The sequence below is a fragment of the Lampetra planeri genome, chromosome 52, assembly GCF_965212315.1.
Source record: "Lampetra planeri chromosome 52, kcLamPlan1.2.h2, whole genome shotgun sequence".
Classification (NCBI taxonomy): Eukaryota; Metazoa; Chordata; class Hyperoartia; order Petromyzontiformes; family Petromyzontidae; genus Lampetra; species Lampetra planeri.
Genome location: NC_136158.1, coordinates 431,120 through 452,599, shown reverse-complemented (window position 1 = coordinate 452,599; position 21,480 = coordinate 431,120). Strand labels below are relative to the sequence as shown.

General features: G+C 53.6%; 2 protein-coding genes across 3 annotated transcripts in view; one reads left to right on the top strand and one right to left on the bottom strand.

Moving 5' to 3' along the window:
* Window positions 1-541: 541 nt before the first annotated feature.
* CINP (cyclin dependent kinase 2 interacting protein) lies at window positions 542-5,308 on the bottom strand. 2 transcript variants are annotated; one of them, XM_078617077.1, is made up of 5 exons: window positions 5,096-5,296; window positions 4,471-4,655; window positions 3,302-3,410; window positions 2,143-2,272; window positions 542-1,229 (listed from the first exon to the last, which is right to left on the bottom strand). In XM_078617077.1, the coding sequence occupies exons 2-5, from the start codon at window positions 4,632-4,634 to the stop codon at window positions 1,024-1,026; spliced, it is 609 nt and encodes a 202-aa protein (XP_078473203.1). In that variant the 5' UTR covers window positions 4,635-4,655; window positions 5,096-5,296; the 3' UTR covers window positions 542-1,023. The 2 variants fall into 2 exon arrangements, with proteins under 2 accessions (XP_078473203.1, XP_078473204.1); XM_078617078.1 differs by lacking the exon at window positions 542-1,229 and adding an exon at window positions 1,278-1,525 and having other exon boundaries at window positions 5,096-5,308.
* Window positions 5,309-6,410: 1,102 nt separating this feature from the next.
* CDAN1 (codanin 1) overlaps window positions 6,411-21,480 on the top strand; it is a 25,645-nt gene continuing 10,575 nt past the window's right edge. The window contains exons 1-18 of the mRNA XM_078617047.1: window positions 6,411-6,792; window positions 7,559-8,589; window positions 9,313-9,582; window positions 10,096-10,550; window positions 10,734-10,812; window positions 11,215-11,335; window positions 12,063-12,172; window positions 12,694-12,783; window positions 13,331-13,406; window positions 13,795-13,997; window positions 14,605-14,710; window positions 15,377-15,520; window positions 16,877-17,043; window positions 17,871-17,949; window positions 19,376-19,453; window positions 19,643-19,697; window positions 20,062-20,186; window positions 20,584-20,687. Coding sequence (XP_078473173.1) covers window positions 6,628-6,792; window positions 7,559-8,589; window positions 9,313-9,582; window positions 10,096-10,550; window positions 10,734-10,812; window positions 11,215-11,335; window positions 12,063-12,172; window positions 12,694-12,783; window positions 13,331-13,406; window positions 13,795-13,997; window positions 14,605-14,710; window positions 15,377-15,520; window positions 16,877-17,043; window positions 17,871-17,949; window positions 19,376-19,453; window positions 19,643-19,697; window positions 20,062-20,186; window positions 20,584-20,687 — 3,458 coding nt within the window. The 5' untranslated portion in view covers window positions 6,411-6,627. The remainder of the gene's footprint in view (window positions 6,793-7,558; window positions 8,590-9,312; window positions 9,583-10,095; window positions 10,551-10,733; window positions 10,813-11,214; window positions 11,336-12,062; window positions 12,173-12,693; window positions 12,784-13,330; window positions 13,407-13,794; window positions 13,998-14,604; window positions 14,711-15,376; window positions 15,521-16,876; window positions 17,044-17,870; window positions 17,950-19,375; window positions 19,454-19,642; window positions 19,698-20,061; window positions 20,187-20,583; window positions 20,688-21,480) is intronic.

Genomic DNA, 21,480 nt, shown 5'->3' with positions numbered 1-21,480 from the left:
GCCAACATGTAGCAGCTGGCTCCCTTCGTTATGAACTAATTTATTAACTTTTATTTTACCGGGTAAAACCCACCACTATATAGCTCTTTTTCAGAAGTGACCTGGTCACATCGGAGCTCAACAAAGTGGCTCGTGGGAAATGTATAGATGCCAAATACTTGAAATGCACGTTTCTAAATGTGGAGTGAAAAATCGGAGGCTGCAGAGAAAAATCCACGCGACCACGGGTCAAACATGCAAACTACAAATATACATGCGTCGGGGTCGGGATCGAGCCCTCGACCTCCTGTATACCAGGCAAGGTGGTTAATATCTTGCCACCATGGTGCTGGGATCATGCGGATTCCACCCAAATGGGAAGACAGGCACCAGTGTGGTCGGTTCCGTTATTGTGATGACGTTTGTTCACTCATGAGGGCCTCACCGAGTCTCAACATTCAGGGATGTCAACTCTCGGATTACCTCGGGAAATGGGGAGGGAGGTGCAGAGGTAGGCACTAAATCATCAACCCTTGAGTGAAGAGCAGATAATATCATCGGCGTGGGTGTAAAGTATTTATTGGCAAGCATGAATAATTGAGTTCAATGCAGAATGTAACGATACACCATGCGGACACGTTATAAAACCACGAGGTGAAACGATCCATGAACAAACAAGAATCATTCTGGAAGGGGCGTCGTGAAAAGATGACAATTCGGATTTGTCTTGAGAATCCCCAACACACACTCGTGGAGTGCACAAGCAACGAGTTCCAGTCTTAAGAGTTCCTGAAAAAGCTCCCCACACGTGGAGTGAAACGTCAGTTCCTGAAGAAGCTCCCGGCACGTGCAGCGAAACGTCGGACTTCAATCCGAAGGTCAGGCGGCACAGCCCGCAAACGCTTCGGGCAGTGCTGCCACAGCACAACCGCAAAAGCAACCGACGCAGTCGCCTTTGCAATAGCAACTAACATTTGTGGGGCGCATTATATCCGTAGATCCCAAGCGAGTCACAGATCCGTGGCGGGGACGGAGCGAACGCCCTCACAGAATGTCCCGGTGCCCCGTCTCCGTCAGCATGGCCTCCAGCGCGAGCTTTGCGGCGTCGGTGACGTACGGCTGGTGCAGCCACGCCGACAGGTAGACCATGGAGAGGCTGGGCGACGGGGCGTGTGCCATCTCCGCCACCAGCACGCGCCTCAGCCGCAGCTCCTCGCTGTACTGCGCCTGCAGCTGGGCCGACACCTCGTCTGCGTCCACAGCAGAGGTCGCAAACGGGTTTTGATTCCTTACCCGTACCTGGTCGCAAACGGGTACCCGTACCCTACCCGGCTACCGGCCGGGTATCGGGTAGGGTACGGGTACCCGATTGCGACCATGTTGCAGGCGCGGGTGGGTTGATTCTAGGAACTTGAATTGTGAGAAGTGACTCACGGCCTACTCGTACACAGCCGCACCAGGGTCGCAAACGGGTACCCGTACCCGGCTGGGTATGGGTAGCCGGGTATCGGGTAGGGTACGGGTATCGGGTACCCGGTTGCGACCTCTGGTCCACAGTGCGGAGTGCGCCAGACAGAGGGGAGGGGCGCGACGGGTCGGGGCAGAGCGGTTAAACAAACTCGTAAGTGGTCACGACTTTGAGGTCGCGATTCGACGCTCGAGTCCACCCTTGTTTTGTTAACCCTGTCCTGCTCGTCTTGTGCCTATGACAAAATTGGCCGGAGTGCACCCAATCTCATCACACATTGGAAGCCAAGCAAGGACTGAGCCTGGATAGTGCTTGGAGGGGCGACCACCACGCATGGCGTGGGAGAGGGGGGTAAGGGGGAGGAAGAACGGGAGAAGAGGACTGGGGGGGAGAGGGAGGGGGACTCGGGGGGAGGGGGATTATGGTGGAGAGCAAAGGGTAATGCCACAAAATCCCCTAATTGTACTGTACTACCTATGCTTACGGGTAAGTTGTGCTTACGGGGAGATTGTGCTTACAGAAGGCTGTTGCTCCGACAGAATCAGAATCTTTATTTAACTACAGGAGGAATCCTATGAGATGTGAAGCTCTTTTTTACAGGTCTCAAGTATGGCCGGGTCAGCGAGTTATATAGTGAGCAAGTCACTAGATATTAATCAATAGATAATAATGACGTTGAAGGCTGTTGTACTCACGGAAGGTTGTTGTCGGCCAGGAACGGAAGAGCGGAGTTGGCCTCCACGCTTGCTTGTTCTGGTACCACTCCAGGTCGCACACGGCCTGCAGCGTCGACGTCAGCTTCTCCATCGTTTGCAGCAGTCCCCTCTGCAACAGCGGGAGCGACGCGCGGCTTCGTGCGTTTAGTTTGTTGTCCTTACCCCCTCCGCCCAGCACCGCCGGCGAGCACGGTTGGCCAAATACGGTGTGAAAGAAGTTCAAGACACATAGCCCGGTGAATGTTTATTTAGTTATTTATTCGTGAGAGCCACGCTGAGCCCTCGGACTCCTTTTCAGGAGGGTCCTACCGCTTACATCGGGAGTTTTATTTTAAGATGTTTTCAGCCATTTAGTGTTTATCATGCAAGTGGGAGGAAGCCGGAGTTGGATATTTTTACGCTTTCCATCCAGGGTAACCATGTTTGTACGTACCGGCGGGGGGAGGCACGGTGGGCCACGGTGGCTAGGAGATGTTAACTACCTCGCCTGGTATGCTGGAGGTCGTGGGTTTGATCCTGACCCTGACGCCTGCTGCTGTATATTTGGAGTTGGCGTTTCTCTCTCTCTCCCCACGTGGTCACGTGGATTATTCTCCGGGTCTTCCGGTTTTTCCCTCCGCATTCAGAATCAACATCACGTGTTCAGAGTATTTGGCTGCTTTCCATTTCCACACGATAAGCCACTTCATTGAACTATCATTTGTGGCCAGGTCGCTTTTGAAAAAGAGCTATAAACCTTAATGGGTTTTACCCGCAAATTTTATTTTACAATTAGTTTTATTGTTTACAAGTCCTATAGATCTCTCTGCCAACCTATAGCGGCAGTCGAGAACTGTATGTCAGTATGGTATGTGGGACTTGTGTGGACACCCGGCAAGGCACACACATAGCGTGACATCACATCGTGTTGCCGAATGGCCCTGGGTGTGTCATTGTGCAGTCATTAAGAACCAGTTTTATTTGCGAGTTTGTGAAACCTGCATTCAAACGCAGCAGCTCGGAGATGTTGCGCTGTGCTCTGGCTTGGTTTGGACCGCTTGACCAGAGTCAACCACTCAATCCCAGGGTCTTAATCCAGGATCTCTGTGAACTGCTGCCGATGACGACGACGACGACGATGACAACGACGCACACTCACCAACTTCTCCCACACCTCGACGAGTTGGTTGCAGTCTCTCTCCAGTTCCTGGTATCGTGCTGATTCCGCGGCCGATGCTTCCGCAGTCGGCGCAGAATTGCCCTCCTTCCTGCCCAGGGAGGGATTCGTTCCACGCGTGTTAATCGCTACGGGTGGCATCTCGTAGCCATAGTTGGCGCTCGATTATCCGCTTGCGCGCTGTCCGCGGGCGTGCAAATTAACCGTGCTTTCGAGAAGACTGGCACTATTTGGACACGTGCAGGATGGACAACAGGAAAATTAAAATCACGTTGTTCGGGAAAAATGGAAGGAACCGGAAAGAGAGGAAGACCTCACGGAGAATGACTTGACAAGATCGGTGTTAGACAGTTGTGGCCACTGCTTGGGCACGTTGGGGCGCAGGAGACGTGAGGAAAGTGGCAACAAACGATGCAGTGGGCACCCACGGGGCTGTCTGCAATACGTAATGTGACGATGAGCGGGAAAACATAAATATAACATTTAAAAAAATAGGATTTCTTACCGTTTTATTTATTCATTTGTATTATTTGCTTTTCTCTGTTATGTCTGTCACGTGTTTTTAATTGACGAAACCCGACTTATGAGCTTCTGAGCACTCACACGTTACTTCAAAATAAACTGAACTGAAACTGATATAATTGTTTAGGTTCTGCCCAGAAAGGGTAAAAACCTATCCCTATTTTTTTACACTTCGATACTGGCAAAATAAGTAATATTAAAAAAAAAACAATTTTAAACACGCTTTCATGAAATGTAGCGCACTAGTAATGGAAGAACTCCACGACTCCAGGAAGTGGCCCCGAAGCTTGCCACAACGTCAGTTGACCGTGGACAATTAGAGCCAAGCCGAAACATAACGTATAAAAAAGAATGTTTAAAAATATATTATTTATTATATGATAGAATATGGTATTGTCATCAGTATGACATAAGTATACCAAGTTTGCAGTCGATACATTGGGAAGTGGGTACAAATGTAGTTACAATATTTGAGGATACAACGACGACAACAACAACAGACAGGGTGAGTTAAATAAAAGCGTGTAAAAAGGTCCCATTTTATATATAAATATAACAAAAACATTCCCCCCACACGCGCACCCGGCACGAACCAATCGGCAAGTGGCGAGCGGCGTCCCGGCACTCACGGCGACGCGAGGCGGGAGTTGGCCACCCTGGAGGCGAGGGCCAGGCCCGACTCGACGACGAGGCGGTCCCACTTGGCGACGGCGTTGTGCCAGTCGGCGGCCACGTCCCGCACCTTCCTGCCGCTGGGGCTCGCGGCCGGGGACGACGACGAGGGGGAGGTCATTGCCGGACCCTCCCCTTCACGCTGTGGCCAAAGAGGGGGGGTCAAGGGGTCAGGGTAGGGTCATGCGGTAGCTCATCGCTTAACGCGTTTTTCGCTTAACACGCATCTATGGCCGCGTTGTGCGAGGAATTACCGTGCGCTCTTTGGTTGTTCTCCATTCCCACGCAATAAGCAACCGGTGACCATCATTACACTTTGACGTTTCCACTACTAAAATCGCGCTATTTAACAGTATAACAAAAATATGAATTTCGATTTAAAGCTTTCGTGACTGCAGGGATTCATCTTCTTGGTTCTTTCGGTAAAGTCACGTAGAAGGGAAATAATAAAATAATATAATTTCAACTCGTCACGTTTCCCTGAAGGGCGCCAACGATTGCCCAAGATCTGCGGTCCTCTCCGTACGCGTGAATAATCGCCATCGTGTGGGATGCTGCGATTCGGCTCGCCGCAGTCAGTACCTGTGCACGAAAGGAAGTTGCTTGGCGACTGAAGTTGGGGAGGTTTCTCTTCGCGGCCCTTCCCGTTCGAAACGAGCGCGCGGAGTCCTCGCGGGCAACCAGCGGCTACGCCGGGGCGACCTGGAGGGGGAGAGAGAGAGAGAAAAACCTCTCATCTGGCATCTGGGAGTGGGAGATGTAACGATTCCGATTCTCGAATGTGTTATTAAACTAATCGATTCTTCGTCTCACCGGTTTGTTTATCAGACACGCACCGTTGCCTCTTGGTAAACGATTTACTCACCGACTAACAATCGATTATCTCACCGACTAACAATCGATTATCTCGGCGACTAACAATCGATTATCTTAACCCACGATTGCTGTGCGAGAATCGATTGCAGTACGGGAATCGCTAGCGGAAACGCGTGCTCAGCAGCAGGGGCTTCTGTCTGCTGCTTGGCGGAAACACGCGAGTGATGGTGACGTCACGCGCGCAGCGACTTCTGCCACTGTCAGACAGAAGCTGTTGATGACGTCACGCGCGTAAATTTAGTATTTTACAAACTATCGATGACGTCATAAACTAAGTAACTTCGCAGCTCCAGAAGTGACGGATGACGTCATCCGCGCTGTGAACAGCCACACGCACAGAAGCGATCGATGTGACGCAGTCAACTTGCCTGCCGCTCTGGGGCGACTTTTCTGATCAAGTTGCTGCTATGAAATGTCCAAATGATGTTGGGCCACTTCGTTGGGCTGCCAATTTGTGGTGGGCAGGTCGCTTCTGAAAAATAAGTTAACGCCTCAAGTGGGCTTCGCCTGGTATGGGGCCCGTACATTAATGACGTCACGCGATTTTGGACGATGTTTGACCCCCCCCCTCGTCACGCGGCGTCACAAAGTCAGACCCCCCCTCAAATATGACGTCACAAAGCTCTGCCCCCCCCCCCCCAAAAAAAAATGCTTCGAATCGCTTTAAACTATTGTCATTGTAGTGCATATTTAATGTGGCGCTGCACTCTGTTGGAGAAAAGATTTATTAAAAAGTATATTTAATTAAGCAGAACGTGTTGTCTATATTTTGTTTGTTGCTGTGGTTGTCCCGCCTGATGGAGGCTTGTTGCCTCCGAAGCGTCGTGATTTAGTTATTTTTTTATTTCACCTACGTGACTTTACCGAAAGAACCAAGAACCGAGTAAAGTTGCGCATTTTGATGTGACGTCATATTTCCCAACCCCCCTCCCTCGTCACACATCGTCACAAATGTCTGACCCCCCCTCGGTGCGTGACGTCATTTATAGACGGCCCTTAAAAATATTTCGCTCGATGACGTCACGCACGCCGCTGTCCACAATCGCTCGATGACGTCACGCAGCCACTCGCTGTTCCTGCCGCCCCTCGAACGAGGAGACAAAGCGACCTCGATGGCGCTCGCCGCCTTGCGACGTTAGAGCGGCGACTGCCGTCTTCCCGCCTCCGGGACGAAGACAGAAGCGAGTCGCCCCGGGCCCTTGAATGAGGATCGAGCGCGCGCCCCCCGCTAGTCCGCCATGGCCGCCTCCTCCTCCGCGCCGCCGCCGCTGCTGCTGTTGAAGAGCGCCCTGAGGGGAGATGCCGCGGCGCGCGCGATGCTCGCGCTGTGGCTCGCGACGCCGCCACCATCGCCACCACTCCCCCACCGCGGACATCCCGACGACGACGACGCCTCAGGGCAGGTGCGCGCGGACATTGGCGTGCGGATTGCGCGCGTGGCGGGCGCGTGGCGCGCGCCTTCAGTTTCCCGCCCAAAAACGCGCGCGACAAACCACTCCCTCCCCGCTCTCGTTGCTCCGCCCACTGACCCCCCTCCCTCCGTTGACCCCCCCCCCACCCCCGCTGACTTCCCCTCCCCCTTGCTGACCCCTGAACCCCGAGAGTCTTCCTAATCGTGCACACTTCATGCAGACGCTTTACAACGATCATTCACATCGACACTACATACGGGCAATTTAGACGCAAGCCTTATGTACAATGCACGCATCATATACCAGATGCGCACATCCGCCGTTCTGAACTCTTTAAGGGGGGCGGTGGGTGCAGGCATGAAATTATTGATAAAGTAGCCTCCTGTAGGGCCACTGGGACATACAGACCCACAGATTCGCAACGAGACCCACAGGCAGAGTGTGTATGAGGTCTATGAAGAGACCTCAAAGTTCTGTTATCTTGACACAAGCTTGGTAGCGCACTGTTGTTTCCTGAGAGAGGTACACGCGTAAATGTTTTCATCTCACCACCGCGATATTGTGCTCCGCGGTAATTTTTTGTATATTCGTAGATGACTCGGCTGAGACGACATGGGACGTATACACTTTGAACCATCCTATCGATTTTCCAAATCTATCTTTATTTATTTAATTGCAGTTTTTAAAAAATGTAATGAATCACACTACGTACTATCAGCATCGCTGTGCCGGCTGCGGTCGGTGTTCGGTGGGGCAGGAATGCGATCACGGTTCCTCGTCCGCGCTGCCTGCGTTGGAGGCCCTCGGAGAAGCCGCCTGGCGAGAATTCATCCCCTTCCTGCTGAACTTCCTGCGGGAGCAAGCGAGCGGCGCCGTCGGCTGGAGCCAACCTTCGCCTCGCAAGACGCCGAGCGCGCCGGCGCACTGGCCCGGCCAGCGCACCCCGTCGGACAGCGGCTCTCTCGGGCCGCGGGGCTCGCGGGAGGCGGCGCAGAGTCGCGCGCCGTGCCGAGCCGGGCCGGAGTCGACCGCGGGATCCTTCGCCCCGCCGTCGAGCCTGGAGCACCCGCAGCGGGGAGCCCGCCAGTCGCTCAACGGCGCGTTCGAACTGCTCGCCGAAAACTCCCCCTTCGGCGGCGGCCGCCCGGCGACGCCCGCCCGCGGCTTCGAGGATGACGTCGCGCGCTGGCCGGGAAGCCCGCCACTGGAAAGGGGGGGCCGCGGCGGAGACGTCGCGCCGGGGACCAGGGCGGACGGTCCGCCGCTCTGCGCCGGTCCCACCAACTCGGCGGGCGAGCGCGCGCCGCGCTCCGCGCAAAAGGCCTCCCTCTCCGACTTTATAGTCCACGGGTCGGACAGACACGCCGCACGCAGGGTCAAGCAGAGCAGCCCCGCCTGCGGGAAAGCCAGAGAGAATGGGTCGGCGGCAGGGGCGCTGGGAAGATGCTTTCAGTCGTCCCCGTGCCAAAGAGCGGACGCCTCTCTGTCGGGAGACGGAGAGAGAGGTCCGAGAATGAGCAGGCACCCGGACCAGGCGCAGCAGCAGCAGCATCCTCCGCATGGCCGGAAAAATAGTAAACATAGACAGGGTGGCACGAGCTTGGAGCCCTCATCACGGAGGGCGGTGGGTGGCGGGCAGTCCTCCGGTGGTGGAGAGGTGGATTGTGCATCTGCTGCGAGGAGCCCAGACGCTAGCGGTTGCGTCGCCGATGGAGACGTGATGGTGCCTCCCAACCTGTGCAGCCTGGAGGAGTTCCCGTCCATGGGCGGCGCCGCAAGCTCTGGCAAGTACGTCGGTAGTCGTAGGTCTGTCGCAAGCTGGCTGGATGGCCCAGGCGTCGGAGGGCTGAGCTGGCACTGTTAAAATCCAGGGTTCGATTCTCGGTTTTGGCTATCCGCGATTAACCGATGTACTCAAAGACACCTCGAGCCTGTCACCCTTTCCTGCGTCGCAAAAGAAACATTGCAATGAAAACAAATTTCACTTAATTCCAACAATTACAAAATCACCTTGCCCTGTGATGGACATTCTGTCTCTAGCAGAGACTGTTGGAAATTGTGCCCCTAATGCGTGGATGGAAGGATGTTAAAGTGATAAGTTCTGCGATGTCTCCTTCCGCATGCAGTTGTCACAGTGTTGCACTGACATGCTGCCAATAGTACAATAATTGGAATTGTGTGTGAAGTTTTAAGGGAAATACACCGTGTAAAGCCAAGTAAATTGGCAATTAAAACACTGAAGAATTATTTTCGGGTAAGACAATGATTTCACACTCATTCAGCCGCCTCCCCTTCCCCCTGATAATGTCATTATGCGTGACATCTCCCGACGTCACACCTCATGTGGTATCATCTCATTGCAGAGATCATTATTATCGCCAATTAAATACTCCCCAGGGACGAACGGCACATTGGAAAGCATTACCAGAATCCCTGCGTACACATGCTTTTAATTCCTGGTAAATTTCACCGATCATTTGTCGTCATCGTTGTTGCGTCCGTGGTGAGCAGCTCGCGGCCCTCGCGTCGTATAAAGCCGACGCCAGTGAGCGTGGCGCACCACCGCTCGCAGCCCAACGAGTGCTTCACCTCCACGCCGCTCAGCCAGCCGCCGCCCCCGCCGCCGCCCGGATGGGGTGCGGTACCGGCCACGCCGCGCGACCGCCACACGATGCCGTGGTGCAGCCCGACCTCGCAGAGCCAGCTGGCGGGCCGGCACGCCCAGCCTGGCAGTAGCGCCCAAAGCCACCACCAGCACAGCGCGATGCCGAGACAGAATCGGTGAGCGAAACTATGTTATCTCTGGGGCTTTTTAATTTTTCATGCTTTCCAATTAAGGTTGAATGCACTTATGCATGAACTCCTGATGATTTATTTTTTTAATATATAATGGATTGTTGATGACTTATGAAGGTGGTGAGCGGGGAGAGAGAGGAACAGGGAGAGAGATGGGGGGAGGGATGAGCTACAGTGGAGGGAGAGGTACAAGAGGGGACCGAGGAAGAGAGAAACCGACAAAGCGAGATGAACTGGGACATAAAGCACATTTATAAGATAAATGTTTTGCTGATTGCCTGGGAGGGACATAGGAATGAACATTCAGGTCCAAAAGACATGCAGTTTGCTCGTTTTATAAAATAAAAGTTTTGAATGCAATATAAATGTTTTAAGTGCTCAACAATTCATGTAATATTAAAGCACATCACGCTGACCTTTCAACCACCCGGCCACTTTCTGCCTTCTAAATTCCTGATTCTCACTCCTCCTTGACTTTGGCTCCCTGCCTTTCCACAGGGCCAAGCAAGTCAGCCCAGACTCCACCACGAGCGAATCAGCGAACGACTCGTCCGCTTGCTGCACGACCCCGGTGTTTCACGCGGCCCAGCGGGGCGGCCTGGAGGTGGCCACACCAGACGCGACGTCTCCCGCGACTCCCCCCGCGACGTCGCCAGCGATCGCCACACAGCTGCTGCTCGATTCGCCAGCGGGCCCGGCCAGCCAAACCGTGGCAGACGAGTCGCCGGGGACCCCACGGCCCGACCGGGTGTCGCACCAGCATCAGTTGGACGTCTTTGCCGAGCTCTACTCCGTGTGCCTGCGTCGTAATCTGGTGCCGAACGTGCTGCTGGAGGTTTACTTCACCTTGCAGCTGCTCACGGTGCCGTGCGGAACGGCGGACGTCGCCAAAGAGGAGGCCCTTGTCGTCGTCGTCGACAACGACCGTCCGGAGCCAAGTGGCGGCAGTGATGGTCAGATTCGCTTTGACTCTTGTTTTAATTTTATTTAAAATCTACTTTGCAATGTCCTTCTCGGTTGTCTTATCCGTGTCATACGGAGAGATGATGAACTGATTCAGATCTCCTGTTTTTCACATACCCTTCCTAAAATTGCAGTGCACAGAATTTTAAACGTGCGCGCTTTCTCGATTTCAGAACCTCTCAAAGCAGCCTACTTCCAAAGCGTTCATAATTGCGTCTACTTCGCTGTCAAGGTCCTGGAAAAGCTCATGGGGTGAGTTTGTGGATTTAGGCATTCCGCAGTCAGCGCACATTTCAAGCGTCAATGATGCATTTCAAGTTTCTGGTCCAGCATCTGTCGGCGTTGTCAACATTTGCAAACGTGAGTCGAGGTACCAAGTCATCCAAACGTGCCGCCCGGAGGCGGGACCCTGCCGAAAGGGACACGCCCTCCCCAGCAGAGAGCTACTCAGTCCTACGGCCGTGCTGCTTCCTTGTGCGCCTGGCGCTGGAATTACCGTCAAATACCCCGCTGGGAACAAACGCAACGTTGTAAAGCAATTACGTAATCAGCGCGAAATTAAAACATTTTGATAAATTTCGTTCACTTGCTCGGGCCGCGTCTCACGCTGAGAGTTGCCACCGCGCGCGGGTGGGGGTTGTGCGTTGTGCCCAGGTTGCTGGGGTGCCTGGACCGGAGCACGCTGCGCTCCCTTCTGGAGCACGAGCGCGTGGCCACCTTCTCCCCCTCCTTGCTGGAGCAGCTGCGAGCGGCCTACGGCGTCAGCACCGCGCGGGTGAGACAACGCAGCCAAGCCAGCAACAGCGTCTGCACTCCCCACCGCCTGCAAACAGCCTGCGCGCGCACAGCCCGCGTACAGCGTCTTCAGTGAATTTTTTCCTTTACCAAATTATATTACAAAGTGATCCGTTCATAGATACTTACGGTGAAATTACTGTACCGATGGCGTCACGTTGGGCGCGCTGCACCGACCGTGCGTTTGAAAGCAGCTGTGGAAGACGCCGTTACAGAACGAGCTCTGAAGCACTCAATTATTAGGCCTTTTTGTTTTATCAACAATAGGGGGCACACCTTGCATATACCCTGCAAAGAGTGCTCGTAGCATGGCAAACCGAAATTTTAAACTCTTTTCGACACGTTGACGTCACAGAACTAACGTCCATTAAATAGCCCGTTACCCACACTGGGCGGTGATGGTGGTAGTACAAGTTTTTACTTGCTTTAGAGGTGTTCATCGTCTGGCGATAACTTTCAGTTGTCAGAGCTGCAGTTTGCCGTGAAAAGTAAACATGTGTTTTTGTGCAGTCATTGGTGACCAGGAAGACCCCTCCCATCTTACTTCTTTTGAGAACCCGGTTTATTCGTGGGTGGCAGAAACTCAGATTTGAACACTGGATCTCAGCGGTGCTGGTCCATTGCTCTGACACAGCCATTACGAACCGCCTGGGCCACCTCCACAAAGTGTTCAGTTTTTAACGTTGTGTTTTGCTTTCTTTCTACAGGTCATCACCACTCCCACCTCCACCATTCTCTCGGTTCCCTTCCAACCCAAGACGGACAACCGAGCAAACTTCCCCAGCAATCGCTCCTTCCAAAACTTTAAAAAGCAGAGGTGTGGCTCCATGACCAACATATCTTCCCTCTCGTTGCTCACGCACCTCTTCCTCCCCTGCCCCGACTCGTCCTCCTCCGGGAGGCATGAGGGGCGGGGCTGCGCCGTACTCGTGCCTCGCAGTAAGAAGGGCCTGGGTTCGACTCCAGACTGTGCGGAGTTGGTATTTCCTGCCGGTGTCCATCATGGGGTTTCCTCCAGGTCCTCCGGTTTGCCGAGTGGTCTCGTCTTCGTGACGCCTATTCTGACGGACCCTGCCCGATGCTCGGACGGCTCGGGCCTTCATCCTCGTCGCGAGCCGATCGCGAGTCCAGAAAATTCCGTGCGGAATTTTTTTCTTGTTATCATATTTTCGCAAAAGAGAATGCGCGACACCAGGGGACGGTCTTTCTAAAACACTCGCACCTGTCTTGGCCAAACCGGGGCGGTTCGCTAGCTCCGCTTTCCATCAAGACGCGTGTAACGCCACCGTGTGACGTGCTCCTGTTCTGTGCGTTTTGCGTTTCTTTCGTAACCCGAAGGGACGTCTTCTACGCGCTGATCCGCGAGTGGGAGGACGGGCGCGACTCGCCGGGCTGGGAGTTCGAACGAGTCCTTGGCAACAAAATCAGGTGCGGCACATACTCCGCGTGGCCGCATTCCGCACGGCGCGCGGCCACTTGAGGCCGACCGCGTCGAAACATCCTGGAAACAACATTTACACGTCACTTGGCCCGCACTCAATCGCGCGCCAGAGCTGAATATTTTGGACTTGGCAACACACGCTGTGTTTCCAATTGCAGCACGCTCAGTCGCTTGTGTCGATGCGAGGGCCCTCTCTCCGTGACGGGAAGTGACCGAGCCGTGCGTGGGAAAGCGCTTCCCTCTCGTGTGTGGACCAGGGTCACTTCAAGGGATCTCGTAGATATTCACGGTGGAGAAGACTACTAAGCTGGGACTGGTTGGCGCGAGACGTTACTACGCAGTGCCAAGATGTAGCTAACACGTCCGGGCATTGCTTTGCACGCTGTTCATCTAATGAGCTTCGGGAGTGTCAATTGAATTGATTTCCTAAGAAAATTCTGACTTTCTTGGGGTCCCCCCTCAGTCCCTGTGATATGCGGGGAAACACGAATGAGTCTTGACAATCGCGTTCGGATGTATGTGGAACGTGCGAAGGGCAATGATGGTGCAGCTGTCATCGGAGCACAACCACAGTCATTTCGCTCGGCTCTTTCAAGCTCAGCTCATTCGAGTGAGTGACTCCTCACTACAGCTCACCGCACCCACCTCACCTTGCCTGGCCACAGCTCACCGCTCCTTACCACAGCTCACCGTTCCTCACCACAGATCGCCGCACCTCACCGCACCCGGCCACAGCTTGTGGCAGCTCACCGCCCCTTAGCACAGCTGACCACACCTCGCTCCACTTCACTGCAGCTCACCACACCTGAGCACATAATCACCTCACTGCAACTCACCGCAGATTGTCAACATACGGTACATTTTCATTTAATGCTGTTCTTCCAAATTGTTATGGTTGATGTAGGAGGGGGGGGCATGGGGGGGGGGGGGGGTGGCGATTTAATTAAATATTTTTTTATAACAACACCTGCCCCGCCCCCCCCACCTCCCGAGTGTAGATGTGCAAGGACCCCTACGAGAGGGTGCCCAGCAGCAACGTGGCCTCCCCGCTGCTGAGCGCGCTCGGAGGCAACGACCCCAGCAAGCTGCAGCGCCTGCAGCAGCGCCTCACCGCCCCGCAGGCCCAGGGCGGGCCCTGCCCGCCGCCCGCCTTCCCGGCGTACCAAGCGTTTTTCCGAGACTTCATCCTGGTGGCCGACAGGTGAGGGAGCGACGCGGCGTTGGCCTGCCCAGTGTCTTTTCCCGAATTGTACACGCGACCAAAAGTCTGTCCGTCAGTCCGTCCGACGATGGGACGGCACAGGAAGTACAACGCAGCGATAACCGCCAAAGTCGTTAGCTCCGTCAAGAGTTCCTCTTGGACCGCGCGACGACCTCGGCGTCGCTCACACGACTGTCCCCCAGGGCCGCGGCGTGGCCAGGGAATGGCGGCGGCGGCCAAGTGGATTTGTCAACTCGGTGTGCCGCTCGTGTTCCGTCGAGTGCCAGCCGTGTGCGATGAGCCTTCTCCGCGTACTCTTTCTATTTTTCCCCTCCCAATTGCAAAATGCTGATTTATAAGGAAGTAGCCTAACTTTCCAAAGCAGGAGCCTCCTGAAAGAGCTTTGAGACTCGGCGAGGCTTCGTTGGATAAACGAATATTACCGTGCTGGTTAGTGCCTTGTTTAAAGCAGTTGAGATGAGGTCAACAATTGGCTCTTCCTTGCTTTGAATCCGTTGCTCAGCTCGCCTAGACGTTTCGATGTTAATTGCCTGAGCCGCTGTTTGCCGATGATGCTGATGACGACGTTAAGCTTCTGTGTTGGCAGTTTTGCGCTGTGCCAGCACCTGATGGATGGCTTGAGGCATCAGATCATGGAGCTGAATGGAGAGTGCATCCTCGCTCCTGATGGGGACTGGGACACCTGTGAACAGGTGCTGCCCCCGGATGCTATCGATTTACGCGTGTATGTCCGTGTGTGCGTCTGTGTGTACAACTTCACCACTGATAACGTGCCCCGAACGCTCGTGCTAAACGCGTACAAACATGCGGTCTGCAGCGTCGATGACCCTAAAGTCAATCGAAGGGCAGTTGAATTTCGCGATTGTTCACTAGTTGAGGTAATTGTTTATTGTATTCGAGAATTGCCTATTTGCTTCGATGTGGCCTGTCTGGTTTGGTGGTTCCCGTTTACAGCCCTGAAGCAGTGGTAGAAATTGCACATTGCTGGAGCAGGAAAACCACTCTTGACTTCCCCATAGTGGTATTCAATTTATCGACTCCGGAGGGATGATGGGCTGAGTCAATGCCCAACCAGGATTTTAAACTCGCGACCTTCCGATTGCCGACCGCTCACTCTACCGCTAAGCCAGTGGTCGGCAACCAAAATAACAAGAAGAGCCATTTTTTTTTATTTGGTATAAAAATATAACTCAGTGTTTCAAGAGCCGCAATGCACTGCGGGGAATAACATCACGACCCCTGCGCCAAGCAACCGGGCCGGTTTTATTTTTAAATGACGAGGATCTAAACGCGTAGCGATCGAACGAAGAAGAACTGGATGCGTGCGCGGCGAGTGAAACCCAAACGGCGTTGCGCAGGAGTGGAGGGAGCACTTCAAGTCGGTGCTGCTCACGGCGCGACTGCTCGCCAAGTTCCTGGGCCTCATCGCGTTCCTGCCGTACCGGACGCACGACGCGACGCCCACGCGCCCCCAGGAGCCCGCGCTGGATCTGCGCCTGCAGGTGTGGGCGGACGGCCTGCGTTCGTTTAGTCGCTAACCGTATCTTGGTCGGGGATCTCAGTCTGGTTCGGGGGTCGGCAGCCTTTCGGAGAAGAAGTGGAGCCACTTTGTTTTTGTCTTTGACCAAATTAATTGGAGAGCAGCGGCATCGCACGCAGAGAGAGCGACTTGTACACAAACACAGCAGCGTGTACACAGCAGATGACGACGGCACACATTCTGACTTCAATAAATAAACAACGCAGGCGATGGAATAAACTGAGTCTATTTAGTTTGTGTCCCCCCTTAGTTATTATTTAACAACGCAGTTTGACTGTTGTACATTTTGTCTTCACCAAAATATTCCATAGTGACCCATTCCCTGCCATATTTAATCAATAATATTGCATAAAATTACGTTTTAAGATTGAAAGTTTTTCTTTTTTTAAAGGCTGCTCGCAAGGGGGCAGCCAAAGATCCCCGAGGGGGGGCAGCCAAAGAGCCACAGGGGGGCAGCCAAAGAGCCACAAGGGAACAGCCAAAGAGCCCCGAGGGGGGGCAGCCAAAGAGCCACAGGGGGGGCAGCCAAAGAGCCACAGGGGGGGCAGCCAAAGAGCCACAGGGGGGGCAGCCAAAGAGCCACAAGGGGGGCAGCCAAAGAGCCACAGGGGGGGCAGCCAAAGAGCCACAGGGGGGGCAGCCAAAGAGCCACAAGGGGGGCAGCCAAAGAGCCCCGAGGGGGGGCAGCCAAAGAGCCCCTGTATGCGGCTCCGGAGCCGCAGGTTGCCGACCTCTGGTCTCGTCACTGTGTCCGTCTGTGAATTGAATTTGGTCGTTCTTTTAGTCCACTCTGCGTTGCGAGACGTCGTGTGACGGCCGTGCGTTTCCCCACCCACCTGTCAGCTCGGCCAATTGGGTCGACTGGGTTCATGTTTTTAACATGCACGGACAGTGTAGACAATCGCCGTGTTTGGTCTCCCTCGGTGCACTGCAGTCGCTAATGACGTTACTACATTTGATCTTGGTCTGCATCTCTATTCAGATGAGTGGCAACGATCTTGAACAGTTCACAGCCCCCCCCCCCCCCCTTAGTATTCACTCTAAATTAAGACCTGGTGCGCTCACGACCATCAACACCAGTGCCGAACATCTGAACCAGTCCCCTGGCCTCCCTTAGGTCGACTCAGCTTCACTGAGTACCTGGAGCAGTGTGTAAACATCAACATTGGGGAGACAAAGGCGGTCGGGGGCGCTGCCGGTCACACCACCTCCTCACGTGCCGTAGACGCCTTACAATAGGTGCTCGCTCGCGGCGTTTGCCCCAACAGCCTGCGTGCATCACACGGGGCGGGGGGGGGTCTTTGTCTCGTGTGCGCAGAGCGCCCAGGTGCTGGACGTCGACTCGGCGTTGGGAGAAGCGCGCGGGGCCCGGCGGCTCGTGCTGACGCTGCCGTGGGTCATCGAGTTCCTCGGCATGACGGACCGCGGGGCGGCGCGAATGGAGTGCTACGCGCGAGTCTTTCGCTCCATGCTGCACATTTACAGGCACGTCGCCGCTGGCACGCAGCCGCCGCTCCGAAGGGTTTCCAAAACCTGGAAGGCAAAAACCCGTGCGAAAAGCGCCTGACTAGGCCTCCCCGCTCTGCGGAAGGCTGATGCGCAAGCTCCCAGCAGAGCCGCTTAGCCCCGTGGTCTCATCGCGGCCCAGGGATGGACGTACACCGTTTTCTGAGTGCCAGGTGTCGGCACGACTGTTATTATGGGTAATTAAAAATGTAATGAATCTGAAGGCAAACGCATGTCAGAATGCGTCACAGAATCCATGCACAAGCGTGCCTTTTCTTCCTTGTCCGGTTTTAAATAGAGAGATATGATTGATAGCTTTTATTTATTTCAGCAGGAAAAACCCGAGAAGCTGTTCGGCTCTATGATTTCATGGGCGCCCTGCGACGTTTTCAGATGTTAGAGTCGTGGCTACATAAGTTGTGATACAAACAGCAAGTAGCATCGGTACGTGCTTACGGTGATGGCGATCTAACAGTCGTTCCACAATACAGGTGTTTTGGGTTAGATAGTGTAAATATATAAATGTGTCGTTAAACCCGCCACCACCCGACACAGCCAATTCGTAAGGGTTGTCACGTAAACAGAATGTGCCAATTCGTCACTCGTACAGCACTAACCAGTGTGTTGGAGAGCCAAGCCACAACTTTACAATCTGATTACGACTTTTCGCCAGTAATTACAACTAGTTTCATCAGGCGACAGGCAGATTTGTAGCTTTCCTGTGGGTGAGAAGTCTGCAATGTAATTGTCTCGCTCGAATGGGATGGCAATGCTGACGAGCGTTGTCGTCTTGGCTGCTTCTCTAGGTCTCTTGTGCTGGAGCCCAGCGAGGCCTGTGGCCTTAACCGCATGTTGCTGCTACTGCTGCTGGGATGGTTGTTCCAGGTACAAAGACTATAAACACCGTTAAGTATTTTTTATCACGGGACCTTTTGTTGCCAGTATCAAAGTATGAAAAATTTAAATAGCTTTTTACCCTTTTTGCCAATAAAATAGTAGGTGTAAGATGTTCAAACACCAAATAGATCCCTTTTTGCAAGGAATCAAGTCTGCATTAACCACACGTACTTGTGGTGAACATGCAAACAAAAATACTCTTGTAATATCTGCATCGTTTTTTAAACTGATTGGCCTACACCAGATACAGTATTCGTAGTTCGGGGTCAGCTGATCTAGGTATCTATTTGGCGTCTGAACATCCTAACACCTGTTGTATTGCCAGAAAGGGTAAAACCTCTCTATATTACTATTATTTTACCAGGTAAGGCCCACTGAGCTATGTACCTCATTCAGAAGCTTCCTGGCCACGAATGATAGCTCAACAGAGTGGCGGCTTAGCATCACGTGGACATTTCTAGCAGCTGCCCAGAATACTCTAAACGCATGCTGATTCCAAATGTGGAAGGGAAAACCGGAGGACCTGGAAAAAAATTAACACGACCACAGCGAGAACATGCAAACTCCAAATATACAGCAGGTGTCAGAGGTGGGATCGAACCCACGACCTCCTGCATACCAGGCGAGGTGGTTAACATCTCGCCACCACGACGCCCAGTCATTTGTGAGCGAGCTGGGACCATCAACTCTACTTGAGAGCCTGCTTTAATCATGGGCAGCCGCCTGCCAACCTCTGAGCCACGGCCCCACCTCAATTAAAATTCGATTTTGATTTAAAGCTTTCGTGACTGCAGGGATTCATATTCCTGGTTCTTTCGGTAAAGTCATGTAGAAGGGAAACAATTAAATAAAATAATAAAAATATAAAACAATAAAATTCTCACGATGTTTCGATCGCAACACAAGCAATCATCATCAGGTGTGGTTTTCACAAATTAGATTCTTACACACCTGCGATACACGCATTGAATTGTGTGCGTGATAATTGGGACACATGATTAATATATGTTGTACGTAATTATCCATATCGTTTTTTTGCGTTAGATCGCGTAAATATAAATGTGTCGTTAAACCCACCACCACCCGACACAGCCAATTAATAAGGTTTGTCACGTAAACACAACGTGCCAATTCGTTACTAGTACAGCACACCGGTGTGTTGGAGAGCAAATCCACAACATTTAACCAAACAAAACCAATATTATGGCTATTTGTCGCGAAAGCCTACGTGTTAAACTAGACGTAATTAGTTAACTGGACTCCCTGCAGGCACTAGAGACGGTCACCATCCTCGTATCGTTTTAAAAAGAGAGAGAAAATCGTTGCTTGATCGCGGCTCCGAATCGTGGCAACTCGAATGCCACAGGCCCACTCGCCAGTGTCGCTCTGCCTAACATGCACTTGCTCTACCAAGGTCCCGTCGTTTCCTGATGAAGTATTCTTTGCCGAGTTGCCGCAGAGGGTGTTGGAAGACCCAAGCGGAGGAGGCCTGGTGGGTACCATGACACTGCGTCTACCACCATCCACAAGCTTGCAACTGTTACATCATGCAGTGCCTTCTTGATATACCGTGCACATTCAGGGGTGGGGTACCCTAGAAATACTTGCTTTTCCATCAGAACGCCGTTGTGTCCATCGGGTCTACAACGTTGCATGCGTCTCTGCCTCTCGTCTGTCCCAGGACACGCTGCCACTCGTCGACCAGCAGCTGCTCTTCACTTGCTGCCCCTACATTGGTAACGTCTCTTCCGCCAAACACAAGGCTTCAGCCACAGCTGCACATACCTTGTCAAGCAGCCACCACCACCACCCCTTTCTCACAATCTCTGTATGTCGTCCGTACAGCAAAAACTTAATTATAATAAAACATCACATTGTAACATTTCCTCTAATCTGGAAGGGGAGGGAATTAATCGTTACATGCCAACAGGGTGATGAGTGGCTGGGTGATGGGTGATGAGTGGCTGGGTGATGGGTGATGAGTTTAATGAGTGGCTGGGTGATGGGTGATGAGTGGCTGGGTGATGAGTGGCTGGGTGATGCGGGTGATGAGTGGCTGGGTAACGATGATGGCAACGAGGGTTTGTCGCGTTGCTGCAGGGGAACTGCGCAGGCTTCTGGCAACGTCACTCGGGGGTGGCACCGGGAGGAATGGCGGGTTCATCCGCAAGATTAACCCCACCGCCATGGAGCCGTCGGTCGGGCTTTCCCAGCGACAGACGCAGGTACGACGAGCGCAGCATTAGCGGCTGTGTTCGGCGAGGGGCCGTTCTGTGTCTATGTGTGTGTGTGTGCGAACGCTCGGGTGCGGCAGTGCAGCGGGTCGCGCGCCACGCTACGAACCCGGCGGCCCGAGTTCGTTTTTCGCACTCCCAGCCAACAACAGTGACGAAGCTATGTGATCCGGGTATGGGGCCTCCCCTACTACCCTGGGCGGTGTGTCAAAAAAACAGCATTGGGGAGCCCGTGATAGTGGCCAACCACCCCCTCCGTATGCCGGAGGGGTGCTCGCTAAGAGCACCTGACGTCAAAAGTCTCTTAAAGGCTACACGGCGGGGGGGGACCCTTTGTCTTTAAACACCGAACGAGCGAATGAGCGTGCGAGTGATTGCCCCGTTGCAGACGGAGCTGGAGCAGGCGTTTTTCCACAATCTCCCGGCTTCCCTGAAGCGCACGGTGGAGTTTGTGGCCGAGCGGACCTGCTCCAACTGCGTCAAGCACATCCGGTGAGAGGCGATTCGACAGAGCGACAGAAGTGAACCCCGAAGTAGAACTGAACCCACGTGTGTTGAATTGTGCGTGTTTGTGCGTGGTAGCGGTGCGGTTCGCGCACTGCGCTACGAACCCGGCGACCCGAGTTTGATTCCCGTTCAAGGACAACACCAGTGACAATTATTTGAACCGGTCCTGGGCCTCCCCTAGGTTGACTCAGCCTCAATTGAGTACCTGGTGCGATGTGTAAACATCGCCACTAGGGAGATAAAAGCGGCCGGGCGTGGTGCTGGCCAGCCACCCCCTCTAGTGCCGTTCCGGCCTTCATAGGTGCTACTCGCTAACAGCACTTACCCCAATAGTCCGTTAAGGCTATACGAGGAATATTTCTGACCGAATGTGCGTGCGAGCAAATCAGGCGCCTGTAAGCAAAGCACCCGGAGAATACCCAATGTCATCGGATCTCGGGAGCTAAGCGGGGTTGAGCTTGCATAGTGGATAGACGGGCGACCACCGTGCACAGACAGCTTGCCATAGGCCACTGAAGGGATGTCCCAGCGGGATGCTGCTCCCCGCCTTCACCAAGCTGCGCTGACGAGCGTGGTGAAGTACGGTCAAATAACCCCCACGTCGCGCGCGGCGTGGACAGGCCTTACGTCCAGCAGTGCATTGAAAAAAAAATGTGCGACACATGAACGCGTATGTGTGTACTATGTTTGTTGTCTTTCCCCCGCACCTCCGGTTAGCACGGTTGGCTACGCACGGTGCGAAAGAAGCGCAACGTACATACATACTCGGGGTGCGTTC